Below are 21965 nucleotides of genomic sequence, written 5' to 3'. Positions count from 1 at the left end.
TCGCTTTTTCACAAAATCTGGGCCATGATTTCAGTGTAAAGTGTACAGACAAGCAAAGCTAGAAGTCAAGTCACATAGTAAATCCTCAGTAACTACCAAATAAGGATAAATTAACTGACAGACTTTCATGAGATAGGCAAGTCATAGACAGGGATCTTATTAAGACTCTCACATATCATTATGAGTATTAATCTTAAACTTTAAAAAGACTGGCTGCTATAGCAGGTGATAAACATTGGAATGCAGATACTTCCATGACTGATCTTAAAAGCAGTGAGAATTACCACTACAGATAAAATCTATATTCCCTGTCTATAAAATTTGTGTATGTTCTAATGTTACCTCAAAAGTATCATGACCCTGAAAAGAGAACTTTCCAAGTGAAATATTCTTGATGGAAGAATTTATTGAGTAAGTTCAACTACCAAATCTATTTTAACATACAGTTGGCTGACAGTCAATTTTAACTATAAAAGATACAAAGTGAAAACTATGTATGCTTTTATAAAAAGCTACCAAAGTTTGTCGTTACCTCCTATTGATAATTGAGGATAATCTTTAAATTTATCCTGTCCAGGTCTAGTGCAATTGCTAAAAGTGCTCATGGTAAAAACTCCCTAAAATCACACATATGGAGGGACAAACACTAAGTAAACAAAATGTTCCAGAATTTAGTTTTTAGCGCATGCTCATGAATCTAAACGCAGGCTGGTGAACAGTTTGGTCAAGTAATTCTTTGTAACGTTTGAGATGATTAGCCTTACTGGGAAAGAGCACGGACATAGCAGAAGGATGGAAATAGATGTTTCTATCCTATTATCAGTCATTTCATTTGAGCTCATTTTTTCATGGCTTGGGTAAAAAGGATGTTTTCCATGACAGGGAAAAGGAAAAAACAAATCTATATTGGGAAATCTTTTCTTTTCAAAACTTGGTAAGATGTCCCTGCTTTGAACAGTATTATTTCCCCACTTTCAGTTTTTACAAACTGCAGGTGTTTATAGGTATCTGGTTTATATGCAGTGAGATACGACAGAGGGGGGAGATGCTCTCCTGAAGGCATACAAATTGGAGGAAATCTCTGACCAGCTCTTAGCTCCATACTTCGCATTTCATTTAATAATTTTTCTCTATATAAGCAAAAACAATAGAATCAGCTGCAGAATTTGGTGTCAAATATAAAGGTAAAGGGGTTTTGTTCTGATGAAGAGATGTTGTGATCATTATGGAGAAGAGGAACGTAGGATCATATACGGGAATACAGCAATCTCATGCAGAAAGGGATTCGTACTACAACATTGTTTTATATGCTCTCTTGTCCACTAAGGAGTGGTGATATGAAGGATGAAGACTGTTTGCCCTTCAGATGGCTAAGCCAAAACTTTACGGATGGCTACATCTCCGTGGAACATGGATCACCCACAAGGACAAACATCAATCCTTCTGCCAATAGCACGACTGGCCAGGCCAAAGGCCATGCTGCCGTTCTGATTTTCCTCTGAAACTGAGTTGAGACAGCTGCTGACCAAATGCACACCTCTGGGATTGCAAATTCTGCCCCACAGGCCACACATGGGGCAACAATTACCAGGAAGGACCGAACTGCTCAGGTAAGAAAGCACTGTGAGCAGAGAGAGCATCGACAACTCCCTGAACAGCGCTGGTACAGCAGAGCAGGGTCCCAGACAGGACCGTGCGGAGACTTTTGCTCACACCATAGATGCAAGCCATGTCCTAGTGTTGTTAAGGGCTGTTCCCAGGACCACTGAAAATGTGGTATCATGTATTTTATGCTTGCCTCACTGTACAGCAGGTGGCAGCATTTGAGCTGAAGTACAAGAGCAGCATTCCGCGTATGGAGGATTTATTTCTTCTGGAAGAACAATTTATTCTAAGAAAACATTTTCAGTCATTCGTAGGGTTCTGAAATAAATAGCCTTTCTGATTTTAATATAAGGGATTTGATTCATTATGTTACAACATTTGAATATCGAAAATAGTGCTTGCAAATAACATACAATTAAAACTTCCTATCATCTTAGAAATTCATATCTATTTTTCTGTTAATATTCCAATTGTTTTTGACATTTGGACAGCCATATTGCCCAGAGTTAAAATTGTAGTTAGAAGTGGTGAAACAATGCAAAATTCTTCCAGATGCTGTTTTCCACACATGGACCATACACCTGCAGTTCTTCCAGGGTAAAATTTAATCTATTTATTGTGAGTCAAAGGTTGCTTTTTTTTTTTTTCAAACTGGATTCATTTCTATATAACTAAAACAGTAGAGTCCATTAGTGCTGGTCACAAGCAATCAGATGAAAACTCATAATTAGAATAAATAGAAATTATTAAAAAGGAAAATAAAAAATTCCCAAGATGATATAAGTGGAATGTTAACTAAATGGCTATTAATAAATATATTTTATTGCTAAATTTTAAATTAAAATATGGTTGTCATCTCATATGATATTGTCTTTGGTGACACTTCTTACATTGGGTATCTTACATCAGTTAAAAATTTGCAGTGTTAAAGTGTCTGATCTGGGATGATTCCTCGATATTGTACTAGAAACAGAAATCTTCATGCCATGCAAAAAATAGAAGGACCTGACAATATCCTTCTAACAGTACAAACCACTAATGACTCAGCTGAAAACTCTGAATTATATTAATTACAGATGAGTGGGGGAGGACATTTATGTTTAAATAATTATCCTCATTTTTATAGGCAGGTTACAAAATTTAAGGGGTAATGCTTTCCATTCTCCATCCTCTCCTGCAGTGCACACTCATTTCTAACACCATGAAGTTGCAAAGCCTTCATCCACGTCCACTTTGAGTGAATACAGAATCACCCATGTGATCTAAATATTTCTAAAGTATTAAATGATTGGATAGCAATTGTCTGCCTCCAAACATTTTGTGTTGTTTTAGTTATAAAACACCTGTCACATTAGGAACCAAACATTAGGGTTACGGGCCTTTACTGACTCATGAAAACAAACTTTTGCTGTCTAGACAACAACAGCAAAACCAGAAATTATTAATGCGTACTTCAGGGAGAGAAGATATGCTATTCCTCCTCAACTGCTACACTTGCATTACAGTTTAAAGTATTTTCTGAACATTTAAAACATAAAAATACTTCAGCAGAAGATCTGTAAGTTGGACCCTGTCCATATTACCTGAGCAGCAGCGTAAATCAGACAGAACTTACCTTAACTTTCCCTGCATTTTCCTCTTCTTCCTTTTTTTCTTCAAATTCAAAGGCAACAGTCATACGTTGCTGTCTCTGCTCTTCCCATAAAGTAGGGTTAAAACTGTCACTGTCTGACTGGAAATCTGCAGTTTAATTGCAAACAGTAATGCACCAGAACATGTAATTAGTGCACCTAGCAAAAGACTGGGAATGATCCAAAACCACAAGTTTTCAGTTGATCCTGGAATCTTGGGTTATTGTCTTAAAACTCCTGAAGGGGAGTAATGACAGTAATAACAGGCAAATAATTACTACCAGACTTTAGCATTAAAACTGAAAAGAGAATGGTGGGAAGCAACTGGATTTGGGGTGGCAGAGGTGAGAGAGAGAGGAGTATGCAAACTCTAACTTAACCTACGTATGTGAGCTGGGAGGCAGAAACCCTGCTCTGCTCGGTGAGAGCCCTCACCCACATGTTTCGGCAAAGCCCCACACCGGTGCTCTCAGACAGCTGCTGGTGTTTGCTGCACCCTGAGCTGGGTCCGGCCAACAGTCTGTCTGATGGCAGCAAGCTATAACCTACAATTTCTGTCCTGTGCAAACTTAATTTGAACTAGATTCAAATTCCTGATACGAGGCCATGCTTCTGACAGTAGAAAAGTGTTTAAGAAAACCTAAACCTGGTGGGCCAAGACTAAGCTATTCGAAAATGGAAGGTGTCCTTTGTGTATGACAAAACAGGGACTGTTATATAGGCACTGCTGGCTTTATATAACAGAAGAAAGAAACTCAGACATGGAACCATGGCCTGAAACTCCTCCCTCTCCATCCCTCCATTTTTATCTCCATTAATCTGAAAAAGCACTGTAACACATTCCTGCTTTCGCAGGAATTGCTGATGGTGTTTTACCTTCATCACCACGGGGCTGCTGGGGAAACATGTAGTTCGTCAGTACCCTCTGCTTTGTTTCTGGATGAGCTTCAGTTTGCAGTGGAATGAGAGCCTTGGACTATATAGGAAAGGGAAAACAAGGACGGTTCACTCAAAGCATGTATAATAATGAAATGGCATTTTAGCATCTGATAAAGAGAAAATACAAGAACAATTAAAATTCTGTATGAATATTATCTTATCTTTGTGGACTAAAACAAGTATTAATCTGATCTGAATGTTTTCTCTCCCATTCCTCACTTCCGATGTGTCCGTAATTCCTACTGGGATCAACAGAAGAATACTACATATCAGAAATCCTGACTGCTTATTCAGAATCACACCGGTGAGGAAGCTAAAGGATGAGCCAAACAGAGCCTGCAACAGTACAGTTAAAACACCCAGGTTATGACGGTGATTTATTTTCAGTTAGGGTTAATGAGAAGCAAGTTCACGATAGCCATTAGTCCCTCTCAGAATAACGCTGGTGCAAGCTACTGGAGAATTTACACTGAGGCACCCTGATTATTATTATTGCTTTGCTCTAGGGTAGTCATCTAGGATGACTGTCACGGTTCACTGAACAGAATGTTATCTACACTAACCGTAGAAAAGTTAAAATGTTGAAAAAGTACTGTATCTTTAAAAGAAAGTATATGTCCTGTGACTGGGCTGAGGATTCATGTAATGTCAGTTTTTGAATGGAAATAAGAGTGAGAAAGAGCAGAATCCTAATTTAACACATTCAAATTTACTCATGAGTTTACATCATCCCTCCTACTTAATCTCCCCTCTGTTCAGTTTTAAAATTTCTTTCTTGCCTATGCAAGTAAAAATTAGATGCAAGGAGAAGTGCAATAAGTATGTATTGAGGTAAACCTGTTATCCAAATTACATTTGGCCTTTTTATGATATGAGTGCCTGGCTGAATGCTACACATTGGCTAGGAGTCAGCAGGAAGTTTATCTGATATCTTGACAAAGAAGTGACCCTGATCGGTCGGCCAGTGCCCTGTGGACAGGCACGTTCCCTGCTCTGAGCCACTCTGGAATCAGTAGTGCTGAACATGGGCCTATGGAGGTGTTCTGCTCACAGGCAGCCGCAGGATCTGCGTCTCTACGGCCTTTTCACATGGATAAAAGGACGGATTAATTCTCAATGGCATGATCCTTGGCCCCTACAGAATTATACTGATCGACTTCAATTAAAGAGGTATAATATCTGCAGTATGGCGTTATTGTCAGGTGAGAAAGATGAGATTACGAGAACTTACTGAGATGATTAAAAACTGCTAGATATGTTGAACATTTTGAATATCTGCAAACTGAGTTTTCCTCCCTTTAGGGTTAAACCCTGGAACTGCAAAAGTCTTCTGTCCATCAATTCTGGTAAGGACTGATGGGGAGTCATTCTAGTGCTCACACGTTGGTTGAACTGTTATATTTCTCAGCGTCATTTGTTTAAAATTAGAACCTTAAGCAATGTATAGTAATGACATACCAACCAAGCACCTTGGACCTAATAAAGGCATATTTAAACAAAACTTAAAAGGAACTTAAATGAGAATTTTCTTTAAAAAAAGACCAAGACTTCTTGTGCACCCTTTACATGTCTAAACTCCCACTGGTTTTAATGGAAGTTTAAATAGGCAGGAATAGAAGCACGGACAGGAAAAGCGAAAACGAAGACAAGAATGGACACATACATGGAATAAGGGATGAGACAAAGAACAAGTGTCATATAAAAATCCTACCTTTCAGGTTTTTATCTACAAAACATATTTTTGCCCTTTATTTAGTAACTTTTGTCAGGATATAGAAGTTTAGTTAGATGAAAGTAATAAGCCCTGCAAAGGTGAGCTTTCCCAGCTAATAACTGACAGTCAGAAGACTCTACACTTTGATACGAAAGTAACAAAATGGACTAGGACTAAATGCCTCTTAAATATACTAAATTGTAGGTTTTATTTATGCCCCTTACTAAGACACCCCGGCTTTCACTAAAAAAATGTAAGTATTAAAAGTCATTACCTGGTTGTCAGAAAGCCACAAAGCTGCAAGTTCTTTAAGTTTGGTAAAGGTGAATGGTAAATTCTTCAATCTGTAAATAATAATATTGGAACAACATGAATCTTTCCACAGTAGTTTCTTTCAAAGATTTCTAAGCAGCATGTTTTAACTTGATCATACTAAAATAACTTGATCTTTTCGTATTTTTATTTTCTCCCATGTTTTATTAAAAATTAGTATTTTATTAAGGGCATTCCCCTTAAATTTCTTCCACATTAAGAGTGACATTTGGAATCTAAACATACTGATGTCATTCCCTAAAGGTACAAAGGAGCTATCAATGCTTTGCCTTGATTTTAATGTAAAAATCTGAGGCTTAATGAGTATTTTACCGTTCCCTAACAATATGTTGTTTCAATCACCTGGCTTCATGACAGTACCATTAAAGAGCAAGTGACCAAATATACAGCTTATAACACCAGAAACAGGCTAAATCTTGGTCCCAATGAGACCCACAGCAAAGTCCTTATAGTTTCAACATAGCCAAAATTCCACCCAGTATTCCTTGGACAGCACTTGTAGTTAAGGCAATTGCTAATATAAACACTTCTATTTTATTTCATTTAAATTTTCAAACAGAACATACTCTAAGATAATTCAAAATTCATTTTTGCAGAAATATTGGGGAAAAAATTAATATAAATATTCATGGTGAACCCACATGACAAAATTAAATAAAAGAGTAAAAATGATTAACACTTTAATCATATATGTGAGCACATTTCCTCAAAGTGAACCTTCTCAGGTTAGATAAATCAGATGGTTTAAATGATCCAAATGGGGAAAAGATGACCAGATACTTGTGGCAATTTCATTCATTTTTGCTAGGAACTCTTACAAAACATACTGTTTTACTTTTCAACCTGTACAAAAATGCAGAGGGCTGTCCTGATAACATAGTGATGTTCTCTCACCTTTGCGTTACACAAGGTTAAGCAGCTGCAGTGCTGTAGAAAGGAAGGGACCAACCAAAGGACTGTCTACAAAGACAAAAGCTAAATTTGATTTAAGAAAGAGAAAAGAGAAAAAACCCTTTTCTGAGAGTTGGACAATCCCATACTCTGGGAAAAAGCTCTTAAGGATGCATTGGTTCACATCTCAGATAAAGACAGGCAATCCGCTGTCAGATACTCCACCTATATGACAAAATCAGGAGAATCCTTTGCCCCTTTATCTGTAAATGAACGACAATATTCCAACAGCCTTCCTCACACTAAATATCTAGGCATATTTCTGGGAGACAAGTATCTCACAAGCTTTTGTACCTTGGTCTCTACGCAACATTTTGAAAGTAAGTGCATCCATTGTGGAATTACTTTAGATGTACTTTTACCTCAACATTACTCCTGTTAAAAATCACGTTATTTCAGAAAGCAGTATATACTTACTGCAAGTAACGCATTTTAAAGACTGTGGTTTTAATAAGAATATCTTATCTTAAAGATGACTTATCTGTGAAAAAGAAATAAATTGCCATAACTAAATACACATAGACAGTGTGCTATGAGATAATCTCCAATTAAATGCCTGTATAGATGAGAACATTTTTATATGCGTGTGCGTGCACGTGTGTGTTTAAACCTATAATTAACACCACAGAAAAGGAAAGAGTGCCTAAACCAGCTGAAGTTTAGTTGTCATTACTAACTTACCATAAAATGGATACTACAGCATTTTCTTAAATTAGTACTTGTCTCTGGAACAGTGCAGTATGTGACTTATTCTTCACAAATTAAGGTGATAAATTTAAGCTTTAATAGTTAACGTAAGGATCCTTAAATAGTGTTTATCTCGATGGTCTGTTCAGGCGGTCCATTTCAGAGCTTGCTTTCTGTACAAAAAGAGAACTTCTGCTCTTCAAGAGATACCTTTATTTCTTTACATTTCAGGATTCAGTACTTCAAACAGGAGTTTCAAAACCATACTGAAATCTTTGTCTGCAGAGGGTGAAGGTGAAAAAATGAAAAGGCTGCAATAACATTCTCCTTGGAATTCAGAATCCTTATTTATAAAAGGAAGTATATAGCTATATTCTATCATTTCTCTAGCCCCTAGCCTGAAAGATAGTGAACTTGGGAGGTAGAGTTCAGGGCTGTGTGAATGAGAGGTGACCCCTGAAAGACAATAGTCTTGAAAGACAATAGTTTCTAAGAGAGAAATGTGATTTTTATTTTTCCAGAACTTTCATGCATTTCTACTGAAGAAACACTAATAAGCAGTCTTCTCACAGCCTGAGACAGTATGAGAGCCTCTCGGCCAAAAGGGATGGTAACTGTAGTGCAGCAAACTAAGCCTTAGATCTGTAATGGCAGACCTCACAGGCACTGTAAAAGCACTGAACACACCTTTCTAGTGTCAGTAAGTCAACTTATTAATGAATTTAATCTGACCTTTCATCTTTCTCCTGTGGATAGTTAAGTAATCAACTAGATTTGCTGAGAAGCTCCACGGCATTAAGGAGGAAGCAGAACAGTGTAGATTTGTCCCAAGCTCGTCCAATCTCACTCCCCTCTACACGATGGAGCAACCACTGGTTCCACGCTACTTCTGAAGAGTTCCTGGGCTGCAGAAAATGCTCAGCAGAGGTAGGTTATCAGTTTGGGCTCACTGATGCCGCTAAAAAAAGCCTCATGGAGCTGGCTCAGTATGGAGGTAGAAGTACATCATACCTGCCAACAGCATATCACGTGGACTCGCTCTGTGTTACACTTCTTCTCAAGCAGATGTGGCAACAATGAACAAACTTCTTATATTAATTCTGCACTGCAATATTACCATGTCAAAGGGAAACTGCCCCCATCATATCAGCATGTTTGCATTTCTGATATTCTGTCAAACAGCAGATATGTAGGCAAAACCTTTGACAAATAAGCCTTGTCAAGAAAGTGGTAACTGCTCTAGTTGGAGGGTTACTGGTGAAGTAAACAACTCAGTCAAGTTGAAAAGTGTATGTCAAAAGCAGAGGCAAAACTGGTAAGCAGCCTCCAGAAATGATGTGGAGGCAGTGGATCTCCAAGCCAGTTTTCCTTTTGCATTTCCAAAGAAAGCACAGAAGTCTCCATTTTCAGTTCCTCATTGGCAATAAGCTTGGATACCTGTCTTTAAACATCTTTAAAGGATTGATTTTTATGCAGTTTTTAATAAGAAAGAATCTCATATTGGAGATCAAAGAATGAACGCACAGAAAATCCTTACTCTTTTTTGAAAAATTTCAATTAGGAGTCAGCCTCATTTTTTTTAATTGCAGTTTGTTTATGCAAGCTGTAAGAGTTTTTAAAATTGTATACAATTGGTTGTATGCAATTAATGCATATGTGAGTACTTCTCTGAACAACTGAATTAGCAAGTGATTTTGCATTATAGCCACTTTCAAAACAAGTCCCACGATACCTGTCACATATACTATATTACTTTAACTGTGAAAGGTAAATACATAAATACATTGCTAGCTTCATCAGTCAAAATGAAGTTATACTACAGCTACACAGGAACTCAAATACTACTTATGCATAGATGTAGGCTGATTACTTTCTACAGATTATGGGACAGATCCTTTTGGTACAAGTCAGCATAGCTCTGCTGATTTCAAAGAACTAACTTCTGTTTTCCTAATTCAAGGATTCGACCTACTCCTCTGAAGATAAAACAGAAAATATATATTCTGCCCCTCAATAATACAAAAAGTGATTAATCTGCACTGCTTCCATTTATGAAATATATGATTATAATCAGAAATCAGTAGAAAGAAATGTAAAGCTTAAGAATGCGCTACTCAACAAAGAGCTTTTCTTTTATGCTTAAATTCTGCAATATCTCATTAGGCAGTTTGGAAAATTACATGCACAATTGTTTTCACAAATCTAATGGAAAATGTATTCACAATACTAGATGAAACTGGATTCAGTGCAAAGATAGTTAATTAAAGAGATGGCCAAATTAAATTAACTTACAATTCAAAAGAAAACTATGCTGTACCAAATTAATTTATCCTTACTACGGATGATATTTTACTCAGCTGAATAAATAACTTTTGCATGAGGCCATTTCTCTATAGCAAGCTGCTGCTTGACTCTTTCAGAGCAACCGCAACCCGGCAGTCAGGACTGAGAAGGTGACTAACAGAAATACAGCCACAGCTCCTGCACTTGTTCTTTCAGGCACCAGCCGAATGGAGTCCAAAGGTTTGACTTCTATGGGAAAATGACATTTTGAATCTTCAGAAAAATTATACTAGTTCTCACATTTGGCAGCCACCTGTTGCACATGCTTTCTTGCAGGAGCAGCAGTTTGATTCATGTGCAATTTTTTAATCCCTAGTAACTAGTTTGCAGTCTCTTTAATCTCTAAAACTAAATTGTGATAACCAAGTTTAAAAACTTCTTGGTGCTATATAGATGGTCTGTATTCATATTAGTTAAGTTAAAATAATGTACACATGTAAAATCGCAGCTGTCATTGGTAAATGTAAATGTTTAAATATTAATAAAAATATTTCTTCTAAGCAGAAGATCATGAAACAGTATACTAATATTCTGATTACACGCTAAATCCTGGAGCAACAACAGGTTTTTCAGCCAAACAACTAGTCACATTAACTCGAAAATAATTCTGAAAAGCATGAAATGGATGTGTTCTTTTTACAGTGTTCAATTTTCACACAAAAAGTACTTTCTTATGAGAAAAAAAAAGAAATAAAAGACATTTCCTCTGTAGTTCCTTAGGTGAATAAAAATAAACCAAAACAACAACAGCACTCTTTTTGAAACAACATCCCTAAACCTTAATCTGTTAGTACCGTATGACTACTCCACAGCCCTGAAGAAGTTACATGTCAGCAGGTTATGCCATTCCGGAATGAAGACTTCAAAATAATTTGTTCCATCATTTATCCTAGATTATATCTTTCATATAAGTTGTGAAGCACTTAAAAGGCTAAGTACTTTAAGAGTAAGCTATTGAGTCTTATTAATGGAAAACAAAAATCAAAGAACTGTGACTGACATTGTTAAGTATAAAAATATGAAATATTTTTATATTGTTAAGTATAAAAAATATGAAATGTTTATATTTGAGAGTGTCTTATGAGTTGAGTGTCTATGAGCCTTTGCTTTTATTGCAAGCCTACCGACAGACATAATTTCAACTTTTTCTTCTTGATAATAATTGTTGTTCTCATAGTTTTGTAAAATAAACCACTACATAGTTGTGCTAAGTAGTAAACTTTGCCTTTGTTATGTTCTAAGTAAGCAATCTCAGAGTATGGCAAGAGTTTCCACTGAATATTGAATGCAGTAACGTAATGTAAGAGGAGCTTCCTAAACACCTAGGGCATACTTTCTAGCTTCATCAATACATATATTATACTTTAGTGACATTCAGAAAGAATTCTCAAATAATAACTCAAACTTGCAAAACCGAGGCAGCATGCAAACTGTCAAAAGTCAGTCATAACGAGTCATATCACGAGCAAGTCAGTCAGTTACTATTTGTGACAGTTCTCCAAGATAACTTTCAGCAAAATTGATAATAGTAGGGTTTTCAGTGTGAAAGTTTGAAAGAACATGATCAGTATTCACCCATCCATGTACTGCTTACAAACACACTTTTGCATATAAATAGCCAGAAGCAATTTGCTCTTTGACAATGAGCAATATTGTATATCTAAATAACTAAACAGAAAAAGAAAAGATATGGATCATATTATCTGAGCATCTTTTTTCATCTAACTTCTATAGGTGAGATTCAAAGTACTAATTGAGTTTGGACACCAGGACTCAGTGCTGTTACCTCAGAGTGTATCCTATACCCCTCACAGATTTAGCAATATAGTAAGCATAATTAAGTAGTTCTATAACAGTTAGGGTAGTATGTCTGATGGGAAGTATTTCTGATGCTCTGCAGAAGCAGACAAAATACAGAAAGGTGATGGCTCTTCTTTAAGAACAGCTTCCTTACGAACAACTGAAACTAAAAGAAAGGTTACTTACCAGTAACCGATGCTCTTTGAGAAGTGTAGCCCAAATGTACATTCTAACAATTCTACCTCTCAATCACAGGACTCATACCTGGAAGGACTCTGAGGAGAGAGGAGAAGCAGATGGAAGACAAATGTATATGTGGACTACACATTTTGAAGAACATCGGTTACCGGCAAGACATCTTTTTTCTTTGAATGAATCCCATGCGCACTCTAACAACAGGTGACTCCAAGCAGCTACCCACAGTGATTCGTTACGTGACGGAGGCCTTGGTATCTTTTGTGCAAGCAGCAATTGCAGAACTACTTTATCAAATGCTGCATTGGTTCTTGAAGCACTGGATATAGTGTTATGCCCGGTGAAGGCAAGGATGAAGCTCCAGGTTGCTGCATTTGCAGGTATCTGGAATGAAAACTTTCCTCAGTACACCTTGTGAAGTCACCTAAGCTCTAGTTAGACACATGCTAACCATCATAGGAGACTCCACCTTAGAAATCTGCTAGTAAGCCAGCCCACCGTTGCCTTTGATTGTGTAGAGACAAGTGAATACTACATTCCCAGGAATGAAGAACCTGTAACACGGTTGAAAAGGTTTGAACCTGTGAAGATAAAAGGAGAGAGGACTCGCAACAGTGGAGATGAGTAGTATAGATATAGTCCTAGAGTGTAAGGCATGGGAAAGGAAAGCAGGAATCTAATTTTCTGGTTAAAACAGAATTCTAACATGAACATCTGCAGAAAATCCTGAAACCAAAACAGACTCTGTCATGCAGGGTCAATTAGGATCAGAAAGGTCTATCTTACAGTGAGAAAGACCTTCAGAAGAAATGGAAAAAGAGGGAAAAGCCTGCAGTAATTGAAACCATAGTATTAAAAATACACCAGAGAGTGACTCCAATTACCAACCCAGCTTTCAGTAAAATGTACCAAGTCACAAAAATCTGTGGCTCCTGTTAGCTCAAAGTAGCAAAGAGGCCTATGTCAGGTTTGCCTCCATCCTGATATGGAGGCATATCCATGAGGACTTTATATCCATGAGGACTTTAGATATCCATGAGGACTTTAGACCAAATCTCCCATTATACGATCCAGGAGGATATTTATGTTTCTGGCATTAATACTGAGAGCTAGAGGCTTCAAGTAATGCATGTGAGGGAGAGCTCTTCTTTTCCTCTTTATATGGTACATCACAGTTATATTGCTCATCCCTCCTTGTATGTGTGACCATTTGGAGAGCATATCAGAAGTTTTCCATAGACTCTGCTGTGGCAAGTTCAAAGACACCAATATCCCTGTATTCTACAAGCCTTGAGCCAGAGTGAACTCCCATACCAAGGGGAACATGCCCAGAATGAATACTCTTGGTGGCAAAAGGACATCTCTCAGTAAATACTTGACTAGTCCAACTACTAGCAGAGAAAGTCACTCACTGGGATGAAGGTAACGACAAGCTACTTGCTAAGAGCTACTGGATACACAAGTAAACCACTTACAACCACAGCTCTAGACACTGGAAATGAAGTTTGGCATGCAAAAAAGTAGAGACGGACTACCCTGGAGCATCTCTCCTATGAAGAAAGGCTGCAAGAGCTGGGCCTGTTCAGCCTGGAGAAGAGAAGATTGAGAGGGGATCTCATCAACGTGTACAAGTATCTGCAGGGGGAGCGTCAAGAGGATGAGGCCAGCCTCTTCTCCGTGGTGCCCAGCAACAGGACAAGAGGCAATGGGCAGAAACTGAACCACAGGAAGTTCCATCTGAACCTGAGGAAAAACTTCTTCACTGTGAGGCTGACAGAGCATTGGAACAGGTTGCCCACAGAGGTAGTGGAGTCTCCTTCCCTGGAGATATTCAAAACCCGTCTGGATGTGATCCTGGGCAATATGCTCTAGGTGACCCTGCTTGAGCAGGGAGGTTGGACTAGATGATCTCCAGAGGTCCCATCCAACCTAAACGATTCTGTGATTCTGTGATTCTGTGATACCCTGAGGCATCATTCACTGGATGAGGGCAGCCATGAAGGGAAATATTTCTGATATTAGGTCAGTCTTCACTGATGGGAGCTGTGCTATTGCCAATATGAATTTCATGGACTAACAGGGAATAAAGTTCGATTTTGAGCATTCATTAAAAGATATATATTCTACAGGGGGGAGAATATAACTTACACAAACTGAAAACTCGGGGCCCTTGATACTTTGTTTACCATCCAGTTATCAAGACAAAAAAAGAAGACTCCTCAAACTACATGATGACTGGTGGCCATTGACAACACCCTCAGTGAAGATACTGGGCACTACAGATAGACCAAAGGACAGGACGTGGAATTGCTGATGATCTGATCAACCAGGAATGGAAGGTGGTGTTGAAGGGGTGTCCTCATTGCTATGTGAAAGCATCCTCCAGCTGGGAGGTATAGAACAGTTCTCTTCGTGAGTGGTTACCTCAATGTTCACCAGGATGGCGAACTTGAATTTGTAGTTTAGCCTCTGAAGGTGGAGGATGGCACGCCATCTACTCCTACTCATTCATACCAGATAGTCCTGTAGAGCATCCTGCCCTTCAACAGTGCCTGCACTGGCTCAGGGGTGGCTTGAGAAAGCACCATGGTGACTTTAAATGAAATAAGATTTTATGAGAATGACCCTTGAAATAGATGTAGGGGTGGGAGGAGGGGAAGCAGCAATAAAGCAATTCGTATTTAACATCTACAGCTGCCTGCACCCAATGCCCAGAGCCCCAGCGCTGTGTGGTTCTGTGCTGGTGACAGCGATGCCAGTTTCTCCCCAAGGTGATGCTTAGGCTGAAGGTAAAGAAGGGTAGAAAGAAGGGCTGTGCTTCCAGGCTGTACAGCATATGCACGATTGCTGTTCGCAGCCCTAGGCTCATGGAAAGCACGAAAGAACAATCCACAGAGTGTACTGTCAGTGCTTGGTACACGAGGCCACAAAACCAGAACTGCTGAGATACAGAATGTGTAAAAGGCCTCTGAATCAGTAGAGTGATGTCCTCCTCCTCCTGGTAGCAGAGACAAAGGTCCTTGGAAAAGCATATGGGTTCTTAAAAGACCAGAGCATTTTGCTGAGTCTGGAATAAAGATGGATGAACCTGTAGTGGGCAGATCCCCAGCGGAAGATGGTGTTCCCTATACAAAACTATACATTTATGACGGTCAGCATGGGTTGACAGTCATAATGACAGAATGGGAATATATTCCCTCTGCAAGGAAAATAACATGCAAAGATACGTTAACAACGGAACATCTGCCGGAATGGACATGAAATCCCCCCAGTAACGTAAGGGAAAAATTCAAAAAAGATTACCAATTGACTACCTAGACAAATTCTGAAAGAATATCTGAGCATGTACACAGTTCATCCCTGTTCCTTATTAGTATGGGGAGTGACAGATGCTCTTCAGAAGATTTATACAAAGGTTGGAGCTTTCAGGCCAAAAGGCTGCATCAGCAGTGCCTGGTGTGAACAGGTCTGCCTTAGCACAGGAGACCACAGAGGCCAGATCTCAGCAGCTCTCATCATAGGCTGACGGGGAGAAGGCTGACCCAGGTGCCAGGACTCAGGAACCCAGCGCCCTGTAGGGTGAGACACGGCTGTATAATCTCCTTTCTGTTCTGCTTGTGTGTGTGTGTGTCTTCTTCCAAAGGCTCAAAGGGGCGTCCAGGGGAAATGCTAGTGTGCTTTACCGTTACCATGTCTCAAGCAGGAAGAGTGGAGGGGCAAAACTATGACAGTAATAGGGAAAGGTTCCTAGTCACAAGCAGAGCCTAAGTACACTCCATATTAGTATAAACATGTGGACTCATTCAAAGAAAGAATGGATATTGTCTTAATATTAATATGCATATTAAAATGGGAAAATTGAAAAGTCTGGGTTTTAGCTGAACATCCAAACATTAAGATGGCAATGTGAAATTTGTCCAAACTCCTTGGTGCTGAAACTTTGAAACTTTTTAGTTTCATTAATGTGGGAAGTTCCACAACAAAGGCATTATCACAATGTCTCAGCAGGGCAACATTCAATCTCAGCTGAAATTGGTAACGACAAAGGAGCAAAAATTAACACGACCCCCAGGAGAACTACATGAGACAATTCAACCAAGCTGAAGGGTTGAAGGTCACACTAGATCTGCACTGATTACAACTCAACTGACCCAAACTCCTGTTGCCTGTTGTTTCAGAACAAAATCTGGCTCAAAGAGGAAAAGCAGCATGTTTTTTTTTAGCTTCCTAGAAATAAAAATGTTAACTTTATTGACTTCTGCCTAAGTCTGCAAAGCACTGTGTTAATTTTTGGTGACCTGCTATTATAAACTCTAAACCAATTGCTTTATCTGTAGTTTAAGCTACCTGACAGCTTGTAAAGTGACAGATCAGTACAGGTGATGTTGGGCTCGAGGTGATCTCCGAAGGCATGTCTAGCACCTGTACTGATCTGAGAACACCTGAAGGTACCTGAATTACTAATCTTGGCTTGTCCTTCCCTGGAACTGCACTGTTCACAGGATATAGTTGTTCAGGTTGAGGTGAGAGAACTGCTTCCCACCTCAAAAGGCAAAAGTCTTGCTCTCTTGCCTTCCTCATGCTTTCCTGCCTAGCTGCACAGCCACTGTTCAGCCCTGGCTGGCTTTGGTGTTTGCCAGACTTCACTGTGAGCAAATCCAACACATGAAGAGTGGCAGAAATCTAATGCAACAAGAAAAATTGCTTCTTGCCATTTCAGTGAGTTACATCAGCCCAATGACTTGTCCAGTGAGTATCTGAGTAAGAGCAAGGGAAGATGCAGGGCTACCAGCCAGCAGCAAAGGGGGAAGCAGGAAATGACAGGCATGCTTCCTTCTGAAAGATATCACATCATGGGGAAGCTGGTCCCATAATTTGCTTCCTCCAAAATGGATATCCCAATCTTCTCTTTTCCTGGGTAACAGCGGAAAATGAAGGTGGGGCAGGACTGTTGTTTTGGTGGCAACTGGCTGTCAAATCAGCTCAGTCAGAACAGGAAGCCTTACATATTCTTACCCTCTCCACTGCCTCCTCCCAGGAGTGATCCACCTCCTCCCTCTCTTGCCCCAACAATAGCATTCACCTAATCAGAAATTACTCATGTGATCATGTGCATGAAATCAGTGGCTGATCTGGCTGAAAACTAACTGGGCTGGGGGGGGGGAGGGGGAGAGAGAAAAGACTAATCTTCTGCTTCCTCAACACATTCATAGCATGAATACAGGCATGAGAAAGGAGCACAGTGATCCAGCTCAGACTGGTTTAATGAGCCAGGGAATGGGCCCTGCAGCCACAGGGCCTTGGACCCCTAAGAAACCACGAGCCAGCACTACCTCATCGCTTCCCTGTTCCCATGCTCACTGCTCCTCCTCCCCCATGACAGCTGTCTGTGCAGAAACAAGGTGGACCCATCAGTAGAACTGTCCATCTGAAAAGTCACCGTACTTCTAACAGCCTGTTTTCCACTGGATTGTTTATGTAATCAAGATCACTGTACATCTGGACAAAATCACCTAGTGAGGGGAAGCTGGACTGCCTTTGTTGGCAAGAATGCCAGTCTAAGTTTAAAGCGTTGCAGTTTCGGGCTCTAGCTGTACAGATAAAAGCACAAACATACCCTACCGTGGTGACACACTAATGACCCCTAGGAGAGTACTGGAATCTGAAACCCGAAGTCAACAGATCCAAGATTTGAATCTGGGACTTGGACAGTTCCAATACAAACTGACTAACTTCAACCTTACATTTTGGTCCATTCTTAATGTATTGTATAATACACAATTTCAATGAGGAAAATGATCTAACAGAATTAAGTAAATAATTTTAAACAAAGTAATAACTTTAAATTTCTACATTACTTCACTGTATATTTTATGGTTAACTTCAACAATAAAACCGCGCAGTAAATCGGGCACAGATGTGCAAAGTCGTTCCCCACTTTTTTATGGATTACAGACGACAACTACCGGTAACAAAATGGTATTCACCTACCATTTGTCATACTATTGAGCAAACTTGGATTTCTGTGTTCTACTGAAAATTAATATATTCTTGGAACATATGCATCTATAAATTTCAAGGATAAGACAGTCTTTTCTGATGCCTATGGGAGCAAGGGATGGGTATCAAGAGAGGCTCATTTTAATGCCAGCACTTCTCAGAGGAACATGCATATGCATATGCATAAGACAGAAGAATTTGATATTTTCACGAAACTTTGGCCCTGCTCAAGGAAATAGAAATGTTTCTATTTTCTATTTTCTATTTTTTTTTTACATTTAATGATGTACTATACACTAGCCTGTCACAATCTTTTCATGAGGCCACAATATAAAGTATAAAGTCGCACACACTTTTTAAGGCTAAATGTTTATGTATATCAGTGATGCTTTCACATTGAAATAGCAGGCGATAAGAGAACTGAACGGGTTTTCATTTATGAAAATATACTGAGACCCAAATCTTGGCCTTATTCAAATTTTTCTTTTGACTTCAGTGGAACCAAGACCCAGCCATAAAGATAAAAAAAGTTCAGGAATTTTTTCTTTATAGTTTAAATAATATATTACTATGGATTATATACTTCATATAAATATATTTAACATAAATATATTCTACATATATCTAAATGAAATAGTTTAAATATGTTGCAAACAAGTTCTTCTAACGTGGGTTAGGAAAATTACATAAACTATACCTGTTATCACTCAGATTTAACACCCTCAACTTCTGCATCTGACCAATTTCATCAGGAAGAAATTCTAGCTTGTTAGAGCGCAGAGACATAACTGTTACGTTTTTACAGCTTCCAATCTATGGGAATGAAAAATCAAAGATGTTAGGATACTCACTGTGATAAAGATTCATATAACCATCTTTTTATTTCAGAAGGCAGCTAAATTGCATCTTTACTTTAAATAACAAAGAGCAGATAGTAGTACAGAACCCAAAGTCAGAAAACAATGCCCTCGTCAGAAAACATCAGGGATATTGCTGGAAATTATTTGCACCACTCTTCTGAGTGATACTGTCACCTTTAAATGAGAAAGATCTCGTCTTCCACATTGTGCAGAAATAATTGCTTTAACAGATATTTTGTCTGAGTAGGGATGAAATCTTAGGTCTACCACAAAACATATCAATTAGTAGTTTAGAAACAGAATCAGCTTCTCACTTCTCTGGGCAATTCAGGAAGGAAATTCTCATCCACAGCCAACGTCCTCAGGTTATGTAGGTAGCCAATAGTAGAAGGTAAGGACTCTAACTCATTACAGCTGCAGTCAAATTCTTCTAATAAAGATAAACTGAAATTGTAAATACACTTGTTAGACATTATTCAAAGGGTAGATAAGAAAAATTAACAAGCTAAAATCTTTCAAAGTTTTAAAGCATCACATTACTACAGACGTGCCCTGAAGAAGGAACAGGTATTACAGACTCCCACAGGAGGAGCCTATAATAATGTGCTTTTAGTAACTATTAGGAACACTGTTAACCAATCTTACCCGGCAAGGCAGTTTAAGAAAGATCAAGTCAGTTAGTTTCCTAAGTTATCATTCTTATTATTTGTTGTGAGAAAGTATTCCAAGAAAACAGACAGTGATCAGGACAATTCATACAAACCCAAAGGACACAGTCCCTGATCCAGAAAGTTTACAGTCTTAACATACAATGACAGACAACAGGCAAGGAAATACTGCTGGTGAGAGCAAAGAAAACAAAACCAGAAGATGCCTCAAGGTATATTCAAACCAACTTACTCGACATAACTTTTAAAAATATCAGAAGTGAAAGAAGATGAAACTTGCACCGAAATTCAGCATAGTAATTCCAGTCTGCTGTAATCAGCTAACAAAACAGAAGACCCATTTTTTGTACATCTTTCACACGATGAAAAAACCTGCTAAAAAGCAGTTTTGAAAGGACGTCTGAATGTCAAAGACTGGAACAAAGCAAACCAAAATAAGTCATCTTCTGAGCATTTGATCATACCACTTAACTCACAAAATGCTTTTCGCCAAGTCACTGATTTAAAACTGCCTGATAAGTGGAGCTGTGCATTGTAACCTGGTGTGTACCACTATGTTAGAAAGTCAAGTTCTCCCTTCACAAAAAAATCATCTCCATTTCTGCCTTATACCTCTTTCCTTATATTGTCCTATTCTGTCAAACTGTGAAAAAAGAGATGGACCTTTCCTCCACGCAATTTTGGTTTTAGGAAAGACGATGAAATAGAGATAACTGACAGGAATTCCTCTGTCGAACTAAAGTCCAGATTAGCCACAGCTCACAGTACTACAAAAAGGGCAGCATACACAGAGAAAGCACTGCTTTCTAATGCATGGGATTAGCATCCAGCATATTACTGCATCGTACTATTACTAAAAAGTACGAAAGTACTCAGTGAAATGAGTTGGAGGTTTTGTATTGAATGCTGAAAGAAAGGGACCCACAGCATCAAAGCCACCTTCTCCAACAGCAGCAGGCACCTCTGCAGAATAAAAGCCAAGGAAAGGACAAGAGAAAGGACAAAATCCAAAGCGCTGACAGCCGGCACTGTTTAACTTTCCCATCCACCACTGCTCCTGAAGAAAGAAGCCCTTGGAAGGCACATTTCTGCACTTCAGCCAGTCACACAACCCTCAGGATCCTAGTGAGTGTGTGTTTGCTTTTTGGTAACTACCGCAGGTGAGATCAGACAACACTTAAACATGCCAATCTTGCTTTGGTGATGAAAGTAGCAACCAATGATCTGACCTTTGCTAATGCAAATAACATGAATAGATACCTAATATTAACTAGCTAGAACCTGTACTGGAAGAAGATCCTAATTAGCAATAATTTTTCCCATTCTGGTGTCAAATATTCCAACAACGTCAGCCGATTCATCATTAAAAACAAGCCTACTATAGACCCTCCAACATCAAACAGAAGTAGACCTTGTCAAAGACATGTAAGTACAAACTTGTTGACACTTATCTTTATCTGCTCCTTTTAACAGAATAATTAAAATCCACATATTCCTAACATGTTCGGCCTAAAACAGAACACGTTTCACTTTATACCTGCCCTTCAGGAATGCAGGGGTGAAATCACACACCCACTGCTCACCAGGAGCACACACAGACAGTCAATAATGGAAAGCACAGTTATCAGTGAAAGATTATTTTCCAGTGAAATTATGTGATCTCCAACCTCAGACCTGATCCTGACATCTACTGATGACCTTAAAAAATGCAGCTGGATGTTAAAAAATTGTTAGAATTAACACTGTACTGCTTATCCAAACCACTGAATAAAAGTTTTGGGACCCATTACAATTGCCATCATTCCCTGCTCCTGCTGCCCACTTTTTGTTCCACATGTACTACCTCTTTCTCTCAAGTGCGCTAATTAACAAAACTAAATAGTAAGCAATTATTTCTTCCCTGATGTATGTCATCTCCCTGTCACTGAGGAAGGGGCTAGCCGCCCAAAAGCCTATCTTTTTTTCCAAATGTGTTGGTTGTTCCAACAAAAGGTACTCTCTCTCCTACAAAACTTGCTCCTCAGTATTTACGTGAGCCATGGCTGCAGGAATGGACCTTCATTCTATGTTTAACTGGTTTAACTGTTTTTATCCCAGTTTCTTAATTAAAAAGCTCTTTCAGCCTTCAAATTCTCTGAAATGTGAAGCCAGAAATAGATACTCTTAACATGGAATTCTCAGAACTTTCTTATAATTGCTGTATTTCAATAGGCCGAAAAGTGAGTCATGCAGTGATTAA

General features: G+C 38.8%; 1 protein-coding gene across 1 annotated transcript in view; it reads right to left on the bottom strand.

Moving 5' to 3' along the window:
* Nucleotides 1–21965, bottom strand: part of LRRC7 (leucine rich repeat containing 7) — a 195723-nt gene that overhangs the window by 47035 nt on the left and 126723 nt on the right. The window contains exons 12-16 of the mRNA XM_068953511.1: nt 19373–19502; nt 18896–19011; nt 6164–6233; nt 4113–4212; nt 3221–3345 (exon numbers count right to left, since the gene is read on the bottom strand). Of these exons, the coding sequence (XP_068809612.1) occupies nt 3221–3345; nt 4113–4212; nt 6164–6233; nt 18896–19011; nt 19373–19502 (541 nt within the window). The remainder of the gene's footprint in view (nt 1–3220; nt 3346–4112; nt 4213–6163; nt 6234–18895; nt 19012–19372; nt 19503–21965) is intronic.

Source organism: Struthio camelus, chromosome 8 (genome assembly GCF_040807025.1).
Source record: "Struthio camelus isolate bStrCam1 chromosome 8, bStrCam1.hap1, whole genome shotgun sequence".
Lineage (NCBI taxonomy): Eukaryota > Metazoa > Chordata > Aves > Struthioniformes > Struthionidae > Struthio > Struthio camelus.
This window is presented reverse-complemented; position numbering and strand designations above follow the sequence as displayed.